The 13,759-nt window shown below is 39.6% G+C and overlaps 1 protein-coding gene across 2 annotated transcripts; it reads right to left on the minus strand.

Moving 5' to 3' along the window:
* Positions 1 to 423: 423 nt before the first annotated feature.
* Positions 424 to 12,155, minus strand: LOC120553673 (fibulin-1-like). 2 transcript variants are annotated; one of them, XM_039792327.1, is made up of 17 exons: positions 11,899 to 12,153; positions 11,562 to 11,670; positions 10,670 to 10,805; positions 10,356 to 10,509; positions 8,835 to 8,903; positions 8,631 to 8,720; positions 8,139 to 8,276; positions 7,838 to 7,975; positions 7,011 to 7,154; positions 6,752 to 6,874; positions 6,460 to 6,585; positions 6,209 to 6,328; positions 5,985 to 6,116; positions 5,755 to 5,878; positions 2,781 to 2,923; positions 1,913 to 2,053; positions 424 to 1,779 (listed from the first exon to the last, which is right to left on the minus strand). In XM_039792327.1, exons 1-17 carry the CDS (start codon positions 11,951 to 11,953, stop codon positions 1,640 to 1,642), a joined length of 2,082 nt encoding a protein of 693 aa, XP_039648261.1. In that variant the 5' UTR covers positions 11,954 to 12,153; the 3' UTR covers positions 424 to 1,639. The 2 variants fall into 2 exon arrangements, with proteins under 2 accessions (XP_039648261.1, XP_039648262.1); XM_039792328.1 differs by lacking the exons at positions 424 to 1,779; positions 1,913 to 2,053; positions 2,781 to 2,923 and adding an exon at positions 4,446 to 5,401 and having other exon boundaries at positions 11,899 to 12,155.
* Positions 12,156 to 13,759: the final 1,604 nt, after the last annotated feature.

The following is a 13,759-nucleotide window of genomic DNA, read 5'->3' on the forward strand; positions in this document are numbered from 1 at the left end:
TGTTTTCACTGGCCAGGCACAGCACAGCAGTGGTGAAAAGGCAGATCAATGTGGAAGAGAGTTGATTATGGATGGTAAGAAGTATCCACCTCAAGCGATTTGTCAGCTTTAAGATGAGGTATTTGAAGATCAAAACATTCCCAGGAAAGGATTCCCATTAGTTAGTAGAATAACTGGAAATATCCTCACAAACTGGAAGTGGTATGTTGTGATAGGGAATCTGAAGAGTTGAGTTACAGGAATAACAGGACATCCTATCAGATTTGAGTTATTCTGAAACCGCAGTTATGCTAAGTAGAGGATGGTTGATTTAGTCTGCTGTGGTAGAGGATCAAGCTCTTTTTAGTAAAAAACATGAACATAATTAACAGATGGTTGTTACAGTCTCATGGTACAAAACACAATCAATGTTGAAAGCAAGTGTGTAGATTAAGCTTTTTATTATCAAATGAAGCATGTCACATCTGGTCGTTCAAAACGAAATGAACCAACAGTCTATTACAGTGGCACTCATGACAACAAAGTCTGAATTCAAGTTAAACACGGTATACAAATTAGGGAGATAAGGGCACACTGTTTATCTATTACATTACTTTTTTTAAATGTAACTTCTCACATCTGGGGTATCAAGTGAGAAATTAGTATTTTTATGAGTGAAAAATAACTTTTTAGCCATGTTAGCGACATGGCTCTATAAAGTTTTACGATGTTGGTTGGTTGGTCAGTCCACCACCACTTAAATATCTCAACAACTATCAGATAGATTGGCAAAAATTTGGTACAGACATTCATGGTTGACACATGGTGTATCCTAATAACTTTGGAGATCCCCTGACCATCCAATGCCACCACCAGGTCAAATTTTCACCTTTTCTAATACTTAGGTTTCTGAATAAACCGTAATGACGTTCCCATGATCCTCAGCTTGTTTTTTGTGCAAATTAGCAAATGTTAGCATGCTAACTGACTAAAATGAGGAAATGAGCATGTAAGCGTGCTTAAATTAGCATGAAGCTCAAAGCACCACTGTGCCAAAGTACAGAGCTGCCAGCATGGCTCTTAGTCTAATCTAATCTAAATCTAAGGGCCCTAAGCCTGTAACCATATTTTGTAACTACTTTTGTACTTTTTATGTATAAGAATATTTATATGTATACAAAGATGCTGTAAGATTTAACTTTTCTATATTCAGTGCTTATGTATTTAGTGTAATATTTATAAGAGTATAAGAAGAGGAATATGTATAGTTATAGTTGCAAGAAAGAACAATGTCACACAGGAAGAGGAGCTGATGTTCTGCATCAGCTAATGGGGATCCTAATCAAATCAAATCAAATCAAAGTCCGGTATCTTTTTGTGTTCTTGTCTTACCGGTATAATAATAATAATATGTGTATATTGTGTTGAAAATTACAAAGACCTAATTGTAAACTAATTACCTGGATGGGTCACAAACTGCTTCTGTAACTGTTTTCAGTACATCTAAAACATTTGCAAATGAAATGATCTCATCTTGCGTGCAACAGCATTAACATTTGAGGTGTTTTTAAATGTTCAGCAAGTGTGGCGTCCTCCAGATATTAAAAACTATATTTGCCACGTTATGTGTTGTATTGCTGATGGAGTATCGTTCCCTCCCTCAGAACCAAAACTCTGAGATGAAGACATGGATGATGACAGCGTTGCTATGGGTAATGACCCCTGACTTGACATAGTTCATAGCCACCTTCAACTCAAAGTCCCTGGGGCCAGTGATAGGTTTCACCTGCCGAACCACACCTTAGGGAATGACACAGATTGGGATTAGTGACGGAGATTCAGTTTCAAGTCAATGCAATATCTGTATAATGTTTATTAAAGGATTTCATGAATGATTGACTGCCTGGTTCCAAGTGATACTCTCTCCACTTACCCATAATCATGCCCTTGTGGGAGCGCTTCTCAACGTCAAAAGAGAACTGTTCATCTGCAGCCAGGATGTCAAAGAAAATACTGGTGGCTCCGGGGAGAGGAGCAGGGTTATCTGCCGTAATTGTCTGCAGGAAAATGATTTCTGTTGGGAGAATTGGTATAAAGTTTGTTTTCGTTTGATAGAAGCAAACCACAAAGTGCATTTGGTTCTTCAAATTAGATATTTATGATTTGATTAAACAATTGTTTTGTGGGTTGAAACAAGTAATTGAATCTTAAGTGCTGTGGCAGGTTGGTGGGTGGAAAGTTGTATTTCAATGAGGCTGTGAATAATTTTAGAATTTGCTATTATAAGCTACCGAGGTAACTCTTTCAGGCCTGAGCCAAAAACTGTGTTCACAATAACCAGGGGTTTATGAAAATGAATATCTTATGAAAACAATTGTATTCAGGATTTATGATGGATTATCTTAATATGTAGAATTTAGGTTCGCCTAGAAAACGTGACAAAAAATGCAATTTAAAGGTGCTGTAGGTAGGATTGGGAAGATCTGGGTCTTAGCCAAAAAATTTGAACAATGACAACTTCTCAGTCCCTCCCCCCTTTCTGCTAAGTTTAGCTATAACAACTATGGCCTTTCAACAGTCTTGTAACCAATAAATAAAACAGGCAAAAATTAAGTATGATAAACATTTTCCAAAGGTAACTATTACTAGATTATTATAACCAATTACCCATTAAGGATTATGGGAATCAACCAAACTTCACACCTGCATTATAGAAACTCATGCACATCACCACATGTACTCTAAATGCACCTGGTAAACAAGGACATCAAGGCTGCACATATACTAAGACCTTGTCTTACCTTCTGGTTTACTGAAGTCTCTGAAGGTTGGCAGAGAGATGGAGGTGTAGGTGATGAGGTGGGAGGTGTCGCGATTACAGTTGATGTCATAAGCTTGGCAGGCCTTACTACAACGCAGATTGACTGAAGCATCTTGTTTGGATCTGGAAAGGACAAACAGTGGTGATTGTAAGGAGACAAGAAGGAAGGATTGAAGGAAATGGGGAAAAGGGAGATTTAGAGGAATACACACAATCTGAAGGAGAAGTGTGAATTTCTCACAATTTCAGCCTATACAGTACATGCAACAGCAATTATGAGAAAGGTATTTGACCAAAGCTCCACAGTTGGGTTGAGCAAAAAGAACCTGGCAACACCTGAATAGCTCCATAGACCTCCATGGTTAACCAAGGAACGTGTGCCTTAAAAAGAGGCCAAACTCCGATTTGACAACCTAAAATCATGTTTGTTGGGTTCCCCAACGTGAAGACAGTAGCGCTTTCAAGTATGACCTTAAAAACTGCAAAGGGAGCAAAGCCATGTAATTAGCAGCAAGCAGGTGAGTCCAAGTTGTCCGCTAAGCATGAGGCCAAAGCCACAGAGATGATTGAGTGGTATTCCAGGGAAATGCCATGAAAGGAAATCGGGATGGTAAAAAGCAGGCGTAAGAATGAATGTCATTTGATGTGATCAATGGCATCATATTCATGTGGTAGACTATGTAAAAAGATCACAGTTTTGACAGAATCAGCATAAAAGCATTTCCAAACGATTACGTAATGCCATTCCAAAATAAGCCTCTGGAAAATACAGATACTATTATTATTACATACAGCATTTCACTATTTTATTTACACATAAATAATAATAATAATAATAATAATAATAATAAATAATTAATTTAGCATTTTGGAAAGTAGAAAGTGACATGATCCGACAATTTAAGAGAATACTTACCTCATGTATATGCATTTTTTTTTTCAATCTTAATGCATACTCAATATGCATTAAACCCCAAAAACCAGCAGCATGAAAGTGGAACAGTGGAAAAGTTGTCTAGCTGCATTTATCCAGCTGACCAACAGAGCTACTGGCCTTTTGGTATCATTTACAGCAAATTAACTAGTAACCACCCAATACCAACACTAAAAGCCCCATCCATCATATGAGCTGCAATGCTGCTCCACCACTAATTGAGCCCCCATGCTGGCTGAGCCCCAGGTACCCATAAATAAGTGCCATGCTTATTTTTCTTGCTATCCGCTAAGGCGAGGACTGTTTGATCCTATGGTGAGGCCGCTTGGAAAAGATCATAGGAAAAATTGCTTTCAACATTAGAAATGACCACAGCGGAGGCAGCACGAGAGTAGTGGCAGAAACCATTGCCGGTGTGTGTTTGTGCTTGAATATTAAAGAGTGAAGAGCCATTTTTATCTGTCACTTTTTTAATTCCAAACACATATAAAGTACACATAAAGATAAGCTGCCACACAGACATGAGGTAGAGTGGGCTGGAATCAATGCAAATAATTACGCATGAACAACCCTGTCAAAGTGTTGTAGAGATCCTCAACAGCTAAAGAGCCCCATCTAGTGGTACAATGCCCTAATATATATATATATATATATATATATATATATATATATATATATATATATATATATATATATATATAAAAATGCCAGAAAGTATAACAAGCTGAAAAACAATGTATTGCTTAAAGAAATGCATCCCCAAGACCATATTACATATACAAATGCAATTCAATTAACAATTGTAACTTTTTGCCTTGATAACCAATCATTTACTGTAAAATCAATTATTTTACTCTATGATACAGGAATACGCAACGTAGTGGATATAGACTACATTGTGCTTAACTAAGCTAGCCGGCTGCTGATTGTTGAAGCTTCATTTTCAGCATACAAACATGAGAGTGCTATCAATTATCTCAGATGGATGCTGAAAAGAAAAGATGGCACTTTATTTAGCTATACCAATAAATCGATTTTTGTTGTTGAATAAACACTCAAATTCACCATAACAAACTGCTGTAGCATCATTATAGCTATGGGTGAATTATAGATATGGCCCATATTAACTGTATTGAGGAGTAGATGGAAGCCTGGAGCTGTAACTCCTAAATAAAGAAAAAGATAGATGAAAATGAAATCCAACAATGTAATAAGAGCAGTGGTGAGGACAAAATAGGGATAGACTTAAAACCCTCCAAATTAATTTCACAGCCTTCTAATATGGAAATGTTCTTGAGGGCCAGATGGGCTGCTCGTGCGTGACAAACACAGCAATCTTGGCCATGTACAGATGTGCCATCCCGTAGCGAATCAGCCTCATCTCCACGGTCAGGATAAAGTCCCGGGGCTGGGTTAAGGTACGGCGCAGTGAGATCTCTCCTCCATGAGCATGCTGCTGCACGAGGAAGTATCCCTCCTCGTCACCGGAGACTATGTTGATCTGCATATTGTCACCCGGCACGAAATTGGAGGGTCCCATCCTAAAAACATCAGCGGGGATGGGAGTGTTGGTGGGGAAGCTGATGTTGTAAAAGGAGATTCTCAGCGGGAGCAAGAAACACGACGCAGGATCCTGCGTGACCTCGCAAGTTAATCGCTCGCAACGGCTGAAAGGGAAAAAATGAAATACTCATTGGATGAAGGACAGAAACGGCTGCATGTACAGTACATGCGTATAGAAAAAGAGAGGAGATAGAGGGAGTGATAGACAGAAACTGGAGAGTGAGAGAGAAGTTTGTGCCTGACATCTGCAGGCAGTTAACAGCAGGCCAAAAACCGACCAAGTCCACATGAAAGAAAATATGGGTCAAATAAGAAAAAGGGTGCAAAATAATAATAAAAGAAAACAGAGTCTTGATACTTAACTACAGATGAGTATAAGATGCATCAAGCTCAACTGTAAACTATCAACCCTTTTATTTCAACAGCTCGACATAACCAAATAGACATCAGCTCTCACCCTTGTGCTGCTACCCGGAAGTTTGGAGGACATGAAAAGGACAGACAGCGAAATCCTCCCTGGACATTGAAGCAGCTCTCGGAGACAGAACAGGTATGTCTACCAGCTGCACATTCATCAATGTCTAAAAACACAGAGGGGGAGCAAAGGTTAGACATTTATTGAATAACAACACATCAGTAATTTACAACTCAGTTTTTATTGAGGATACCAAATGTTTGCCTACTGACCTAGACATGTGCGTCCATTGTGTGAAAGTGTGTAGCCTGTGGGTGGGCAGGTACAGTAAAAACTTCCCGGGGCGTTGGAGCAGCGGTAGGAACACACATTACCTCCAGTAGGCAGAGCACACTCATCAATATCTGAAAGCAGCCGACAGTAAAGACTAGTTAGTATTGTGATCACTTCCATGTTGATTTGCTACATTCATTAGGACCATGAAGTCTATCAGTACCTTCACATGTTATCCCATCGTTGTCACTCAGCTGGTAACCACGGCGACAGTAGCACTGGTATGAGCCATAGACATTTGAACACTCCTGGCTGCAAGGGTTGGCTTCACACTCATCGACATCTGTCCGCATACAGGCACAGATACAGACATCAAAATGCGTCATTTATGGATTCAAAAGCTAGGAATCAGTTGAGATATTGTATATCCACAACAGAGGTTGAACAAATTAATGAAATGAGGAGTGATTGGACCTTCACAGTTTCTGCCGTCCTGGGACAGCTTGAAGCCAAGGGTGCAGCTGCACTTGTAGGACCCCTCTGTGTTCTCACACTTGTGGGTGCAGAGTCGCCCGGGATAATCCCTGCACTCATTGATGTCTAAACACAGGGCACAGACTATGAATCTGCGTCAGAATTTACCAACGATCCACTTGTCTTGTGCCACTTCTTCTCCTCTACTTACCTAAAAATACATTTTTTCCTAGCTGATATGCACAAAATATTATAGCCGAAACTAAAAGATAGTAATGAATTTATACTGCACCATCACACAGTTTGGTGATAATGTTGAAGATGAAGCCAGTTCTGCATTCACAGCGGTAAAAGCCTACCAGGTTGACACAACCGTGGTTGACGCACACGTTCCCTGTACGACACTCATCCACATCTGTCAAACAAAGGGGACAAATTACATTTGTTAGTTTGAAAAGGGGAAAGTGAGAAACAAAGACTTCTTGCAGCAAAGGAAAACACAATATTGGAGACTTTACGAACAGGAAATCATTTATTGTGACAGTATCTACCTTCACAACGCGTGCCGTCCTCAGTCAGATGATAGCCGCGTCCACAGGTGACTATGTTTCTGTGACAGGTGTAGGAGCCCACTGTGTTGATACACGTCTGGCCAGGCAGGCATGGACTGGTATGGGCCACACACTCGTTTATGTCTAATGAGAAAACACATTAAGCAAGCCAGCTCTATTTTTTACCTGGGGAATGTTATTCCCTGAGCAGAGGTGTCAAAAGTATTCACATTCATTACTCAAGTAGAAGTCTAGATACCAGGGTTTAAAAAGACTTCTGTAGAAGTTGAAGTATCAACTCAAGCTTTTTACTCAAGTAAAAGTGTAAAAGTACTGGTTTCAAAACTACTTAAAGTATAAAAGTAAAAGTAATGCCATTAAGGACAAAAGCGTGAGCCGCGCCACAGGGGCCTATAGTGCACTACCCCACCTCCACAAAAACAACAATTTTCTTAAGGCCATAATGACTATAATGTTTTGTTAAAATGTTAATGTTGAAAAATGTGGGATGCACCGGTTTCAGCTGCATTGATGCCCATTGAAAATGAACGCATTTTAGTACAATGCAAATACATTAAAGACCCATAAATGTGTACTACTGAGCATTAACATGTGTTTCATGGAGCAGAAGATATGATTAATTTGTGTTTTTTTTAGAAAGTACAGATAATTGTGTGAAAATGTAAACAGTAGAAGTAAAAAGTCTGCTGTAAAATAATTACTCCAGTAAAGTATAGATACCCAAAATTTCTACTTAAGTAAGGTAACGAAGTATTTGTACTTTGTTACTTGACACAAAGTGTCACTAAGTGTGACACTAAACGCACCAATACAGCTGCCGATGGCGTCCTGAAGGAAACCGCCTGAGCACCTCTCCTTTGGGTGGCAGCGGAACGAGCCCTCTGTGTTGGTGCACACAAATTCTGCTCCACAGTTATGGGTCCCCAAAGTGCACTCGTTAATGTCTGAAACAGGCAAGCAGGGGAAAAAAATGAATGAAAGCATAAATATACAATGCATAAATAGTTTTTCTTTTTTACATGAAACACTGTCAACTAAAGGACATGTCGTGGTTGGTATCAAGGAACTAAAATTGCAGGATTAGAAAGGATTTTCTGGGCTTGTTACCTTGGCAATTGTTGTCATCTCTGAGTTCATACCCGGTGCCACAGCTGCTTTCCCTCTGACAGCGAAAGGAACCCTCTGTGTTGATGCAAACTTGGCCGAGGACGCAGTTGTGACCGCCATTCAAACACTCGTTAACATCTGAGGAGAGAGACATCGATTGTGTTAAATGGGCTTATTTATCGTCTCATATCGATCCTAGGCCCCTGAATTAAATCAAATCGAAATCGTGTCGTGGCAGATCAGTAAATATTGTACCGTTGACCTAAGAATCAATATAACACTGTCTCGTGCTATAACATGTTATTTACACCCCTATATTTCATCATAAACCAAAGTATTGAACAAATTAAATTTTGACCTGCTAGTGGCAGTAGATGAAGTTATTAAAATGTATTCTGGACCATGAATGTAATTTTGCCATCCATAGAGCCATGCCACATAGAAGGGCTACACATTCCACATTTAAGAAGAAGATCATTATACATTACTTACCCTCACAAGTCACTCCATCATTTTGCAGTTGATAACCACCAAAGCAAGCACATAAACCATCACCTACACACAACTGGGAGCAATTGGAGTCTGAAAACAGCAGGGAGACACACAAAGAAGTAGACATGAATCATGTCACTGGCTGATGGAAGACTCCTTTAATATAACAAAGGAGATCACATTGAGGAAATGAAGGTGCCAAACCTCTACAGGGGATCAATCCCTCAGGAGGCATGTCGGTAACGGTAACTCCGGCCTCAAGCTTTTCTGTCACTGGTGATATAGAAGAAAAAAACTCATGATTTATTTATTTTTTTGACAGTAAAGACAATCAAATTTTCTGAATAACTCAAGAGCACAGGGTCAAACACTTCAGTGCCCCATCACATAGTATGACACAAAAATCCGTGGCCTTTCCATTGGTATGTTGCTCTCATCACTCTGGCCTTTGCTCTACATCAGCAAGACACCGATTTGCATTTCTTCACAAATAACTTGAGTGTTTTCTGCAGCTCTGTCCTTCCCACACGTTTGTGTTTTTCACCTAGGTGACAAAAACTACAAGCCACAAGACCAGTTGGCCCTGAGTAACCATTTGGCAAGGTGTCTACAGATCAGCCTAGTGAATACCCCTGTTGCCCAGTCTGTCTGTCTGTCTGTCTGCCTCTCTGTCTGGCAGCGATCTGCTCCACAGCTGCCACATCAAGGCCATTTATCCAATTTATTAAAAATCCAAGCTGCTGTCTCTGCTCCTAGTTGCGCTGCCCGTTTTGATGTGACGCGCTCCTTTGGAAAACCGTCTCTTTTCTGGCGAAACCAAATCTTGTGCAAAGAGTTTCATGGTTTTACTCCGCTACGCTAATACCACTTTCTAATAAGGTAATAAGGTACTATAAAGGGCTTGTAAGTTGTATCTGATAGCTTTACTAAAAGTAAAAAAAAAAAAGCTTACTGCTAATTTATTATAGATCTGTTATAAGCGACTTAAAGAGAATGTCAGCGTACTATACCCCAAAGTCTGTTTACAGGTCTTGAGAAGTACCACTGCATATATGATAAAGTTGCAAAAAGTCCCCAGAGGGACAAAAAAGAGAATCCTGATAAATTGCCTTAAGTGATGTCACACAAGTCAATGTCGGTTGGGGCTGAAGAAGCAAGTCCATGTTTGGGAGTTACCCGCAACTAGCATAGCACATCTGAATATCTAACCAAACTGTCAGTGGTTGAGTTGCATTGTGGCTAATGTAGGCCCCAGGTTTTTACAAGGAAGAAAAGGGCGTGGATTAAAAACAAACATACGATGATTCTGCTGCTTCAATTACCTTCCTTTTATCCTTTTTTTTTTTTTTTAACAGTCCATTGTGAGTCCGCCAATGTTCTAGAAATGGAAGCAATACTCTTTTAATGAGAACAGATTCTGGTCACCAGGTTGTGAAAAATCCCTTTGTCTGGTGTTAGTCCTTTTTATTTGGTAACACTGCAGTTATACATGTTGGTAATCCACTAGCAAATGGTCATGGATTCCCCAATTTCTAAAAAGTCATCAAGTCTGCAGTTGTAAGTGTTAATAAAATAAATTCAATTTTGGTCCAGATCATTTGAAGCCCTTTTCGAGATCGTTTTGAGAGTCACGGACAGCAAGTAGCCATTCTTTCATGATAAGACAAGAGTTGAGCTAATCAAGACACAAAAGACTGAAAGCACAAGATTGTAAGGGTCTTTTACCAATAGTACTTGGTTCGGTTTCCTCTGTTGTGTTTTTGCCACAGCAGGTTTTAGCTGGGTACGCACACCATCTCCCCAGCAACAAACCCTGGAGCTCACAGCTCAAACCCTCGCTTGCCATCATCAGGCCGAGCATACAGCAGTCACAACACATCTGAACAGGGGACAGAGAGTGGGAAACAGGAAAGAAAGGCAGTTGAAATAAAAGAAATCTTTATATTGTCAGGAAAATAATTCCCAGTATGTAGTGATTTATAAAATGTTAGAGGAGATGTGCAAAGGTTGAAGATATTGACATTAAGAAAGAGGACAACCTTAGAGATTTTGGTTTCCCAGGGATCTCCTTCGAAGAAGGGCCTCTCACAGGCCCCTTGTCCCTTGGCCATCTCCATGCCACTGTCACAGAGTTGGTCTCTTACTGCTGCTGCACAGCACTGCTCCTGGGCGATCCTGCAAATAAACAGCAGAAATGTCCCTCATTCAGAACAAAAACGGCACTCTTTGCTCTATGATAAAAGAACTGGCTAAGAAGCATGTGAAGAAATGCTTGCTATTACGTTAGATACAGTCGATCAGCTGACAGCAAGTCTGTTTATGTTGTAAATTATGCAACCTTAGCTTAAAAGACATTGTAACCATTAGCAGCTACTTTAAAACGTTTGAATCTTTTTATATTCAAAATTCTTCATTTCGATATAAACAAACAGTCTCCCTCTCCATTCCGTTCTTCTGTGAATGTTCCCTCCACTGACCTCCATGTGTTGACCAGGTGTTCCTCCATTTCACCACCTCCATGTACTTACAGTCAAACAGGGCCCTTTGGTTTTAAAATGCTCCAGGGGGCCACTTAACACCTGTACTTACTGCATAGTTACTATGTGGCAATTCCTCCCCTGTAGCAGGATGGATGGTTGAGGGCTGTGGAAATGATTTGGGGCTTGCAACCCCGGGGGGTATTTCCTGCTTTTAAACATACGGTCGCAAACGCTGCCTTACAGGATACACACATTTCCCACTGCAAAATTCCACACTCATTTGAAGATTTGTCTGCAATTTACTTTGACCCACAACTGAACCGCTATACCCAAAAGACAGTTTCTGATACAAACAACTTCATGCACTCCCTTCTGTACTGACCCTTCCTTGGTCCCTGGGTCACATTTTGAGACCCTCTCCTTTAAGAAAACCAGGTGTTGCTTTACTTACATGCAGATGTGGGAGGAGGAGATGAGCGGGAGGATTGTACAGACTTGTCCATTCTGGGCCCGAGTCATCCCATCCTGACAGCACTTTTGTATAGTAGGAAGCTGAATCTCTGAGGATTAGAAATACACAGCAGAGGAATGATGGAAGAAAATAGGATGGCTGTTCCTGAGTGCCAGTGACTGAGTCAGATTTAATTCAACTCTCAGATTGACAGACAGTAGCCTACATGGAAAACACTACCCTTCAGCAACTCACATTAGGCTGGAATATCCCCCCAAAATAAAATGTATTCAAAATCTGCATCTCAATTGTCACACTTTTCGGTGTTCCGTCTTACCTTGTCCATGCAGAACTCCGTATAAAGACAACACAAGTATTGTCCACTGTGCCATCGGACCCGCTTTTCAAATGTTCCGCTCTCCGATCGTCTAAATGGCAAAGGTGTATATGAAATGGGCAAAGGATGAACAGCGGATGGATTGCAGCAGCGGACGGTGTGCGTCTCCTCCGTGTAAAATCCACCCGTCAAGTAGAGAGAGCATCTCCTTCAGAGCAGCAGGAGAGGCGACACAGATCTTACCTTGTGGGCTTTGCGATTAGAGAGGCGGCGAGGGCGGGGTGGAGGGAGCTGTGTTCCAACTGCCAGGACTACTGAATCATTCAAACACGGCCGATAATTGGATTTAATCGATGCGACAATACGTACAGTCCAAAGTATAATAAGATAAGATATACTTTATTGTCCCCGATGGGTGACAATAAAACCAAAGTAGATGTGGCCTGAGTCAGACAAGACAAATAACACAGGGGTATTTTAATAAAAGTCGGGGTAACACTTTACAATAAGTTAGTACACACAAAAAATAGGTAGTTAATGATTAGTTACTGTTTTTGAAAGCGTAACGAATGATTAGTTACTGTTTTTGAAAGAGTAACGAATGATTAGTTAGGCCTACAGTTTTTCAGAAGTGCTCGAATCACAGCCAATCAGTAACTAATCATTCGTTACTCTTTCAAAAAACAGTAACTACCCTTCGGAAAAACTAATCAACTACCTATTTTTTTGTGTAGCATACCTTATTGTAACGTGTTACCAAAGTCGGTTAAAAGTCGGTAAAAGAAAAAAGAAAAATGAAAGTTATTCTGGCCTATAAAGTGTCCAAACTCCTTCAGTGATGTTTTTTTTTTAGATTTTATAATGCTTAGGTTTTTGAAAGAGGTATGGTTGCAATTGACTAGATTAGAACTCCTAAGGTGTAAAATTATCAAGTAATTCATAATGAAGCAAAGTTAGAGGGCAAGTATTAGAAAATGAGCATAACTTGTCAGGGATCAGAACCACCTTTTTTTCAGGTTGCATCATTTCAAAAAAAAAAACAATAGTGGGAGAAAGCACAAGTCAGATCTACATGTAACCCTGTTTATTACAAATATTGTAAAAGCAGGTTTCATGTTCAACATTTTTTGCAGAGTTCATTAGCAGGTCCTGTGTATCCTCAATAAATAACAAAAGCAATAATATTAGACACCATTATCTATATTGAAAATGAAGCGTCAGTTTTTGATTCCTTCTTTTCACCTCAAGTGACATGATGGCCATACAGACATGTTTAGTTAATTGAATCTATGTCAAAAATGTTGTTTTTTTTTGATAATTGCACAATTTCAAAACGTTCAGTAAGGGAAACCAGCTCAAACAATAAGGTTTAGGCCTAATCTCATGTAAAAAAAATAATAATAATAATAATAAAAAATGAATCATGCTGCAGAAGTACAAGGACACAATATGGAGAACACACTGTTGTCATGGGCTGATGATGAGAAACATATAATATATAATGATATAATGATAATCATGTCTCTGCGTTATCTCAGACTGATAAAAGTAAAGTCAACAAAGTCGGAAGAATTGTTCTCCTGATAAAAAAAACAAAAACAACCAGACTGCCGTTATAATAAAACATTGCTGGGATTTGGGGGATAAGAGGCCTCAAACTGGCAACACAGAAATGAAGCCACAATAGTGGCAATTCATTTTCATTCTCATACAACCGAGCAGCATAATCTTTTAAAATGTCAGGTCTTTCTATATACAATGGCCCTATATGTTAGATACAAAGCATTAATACAATACTAATCAAATAAAAAATACTATTGCAATAAAACATGATTTTTTTTTATGAGCCAAATGGCTATTT

Source organism: Perca fluviatilis, chromosome 23 (assembly GCF_010015445.1).
Source record: "Perca fluviatilis chromosome 23, GENO_Pfluv_1.0, whole genome shotgun sequence".
In the NCBI taxonomy this organism is placed as follows: Eukaryota; Metazoa; Chordata; class Actinopteri; order Perciformes; family Percidae; genus Perca; species Perca fluviatilis.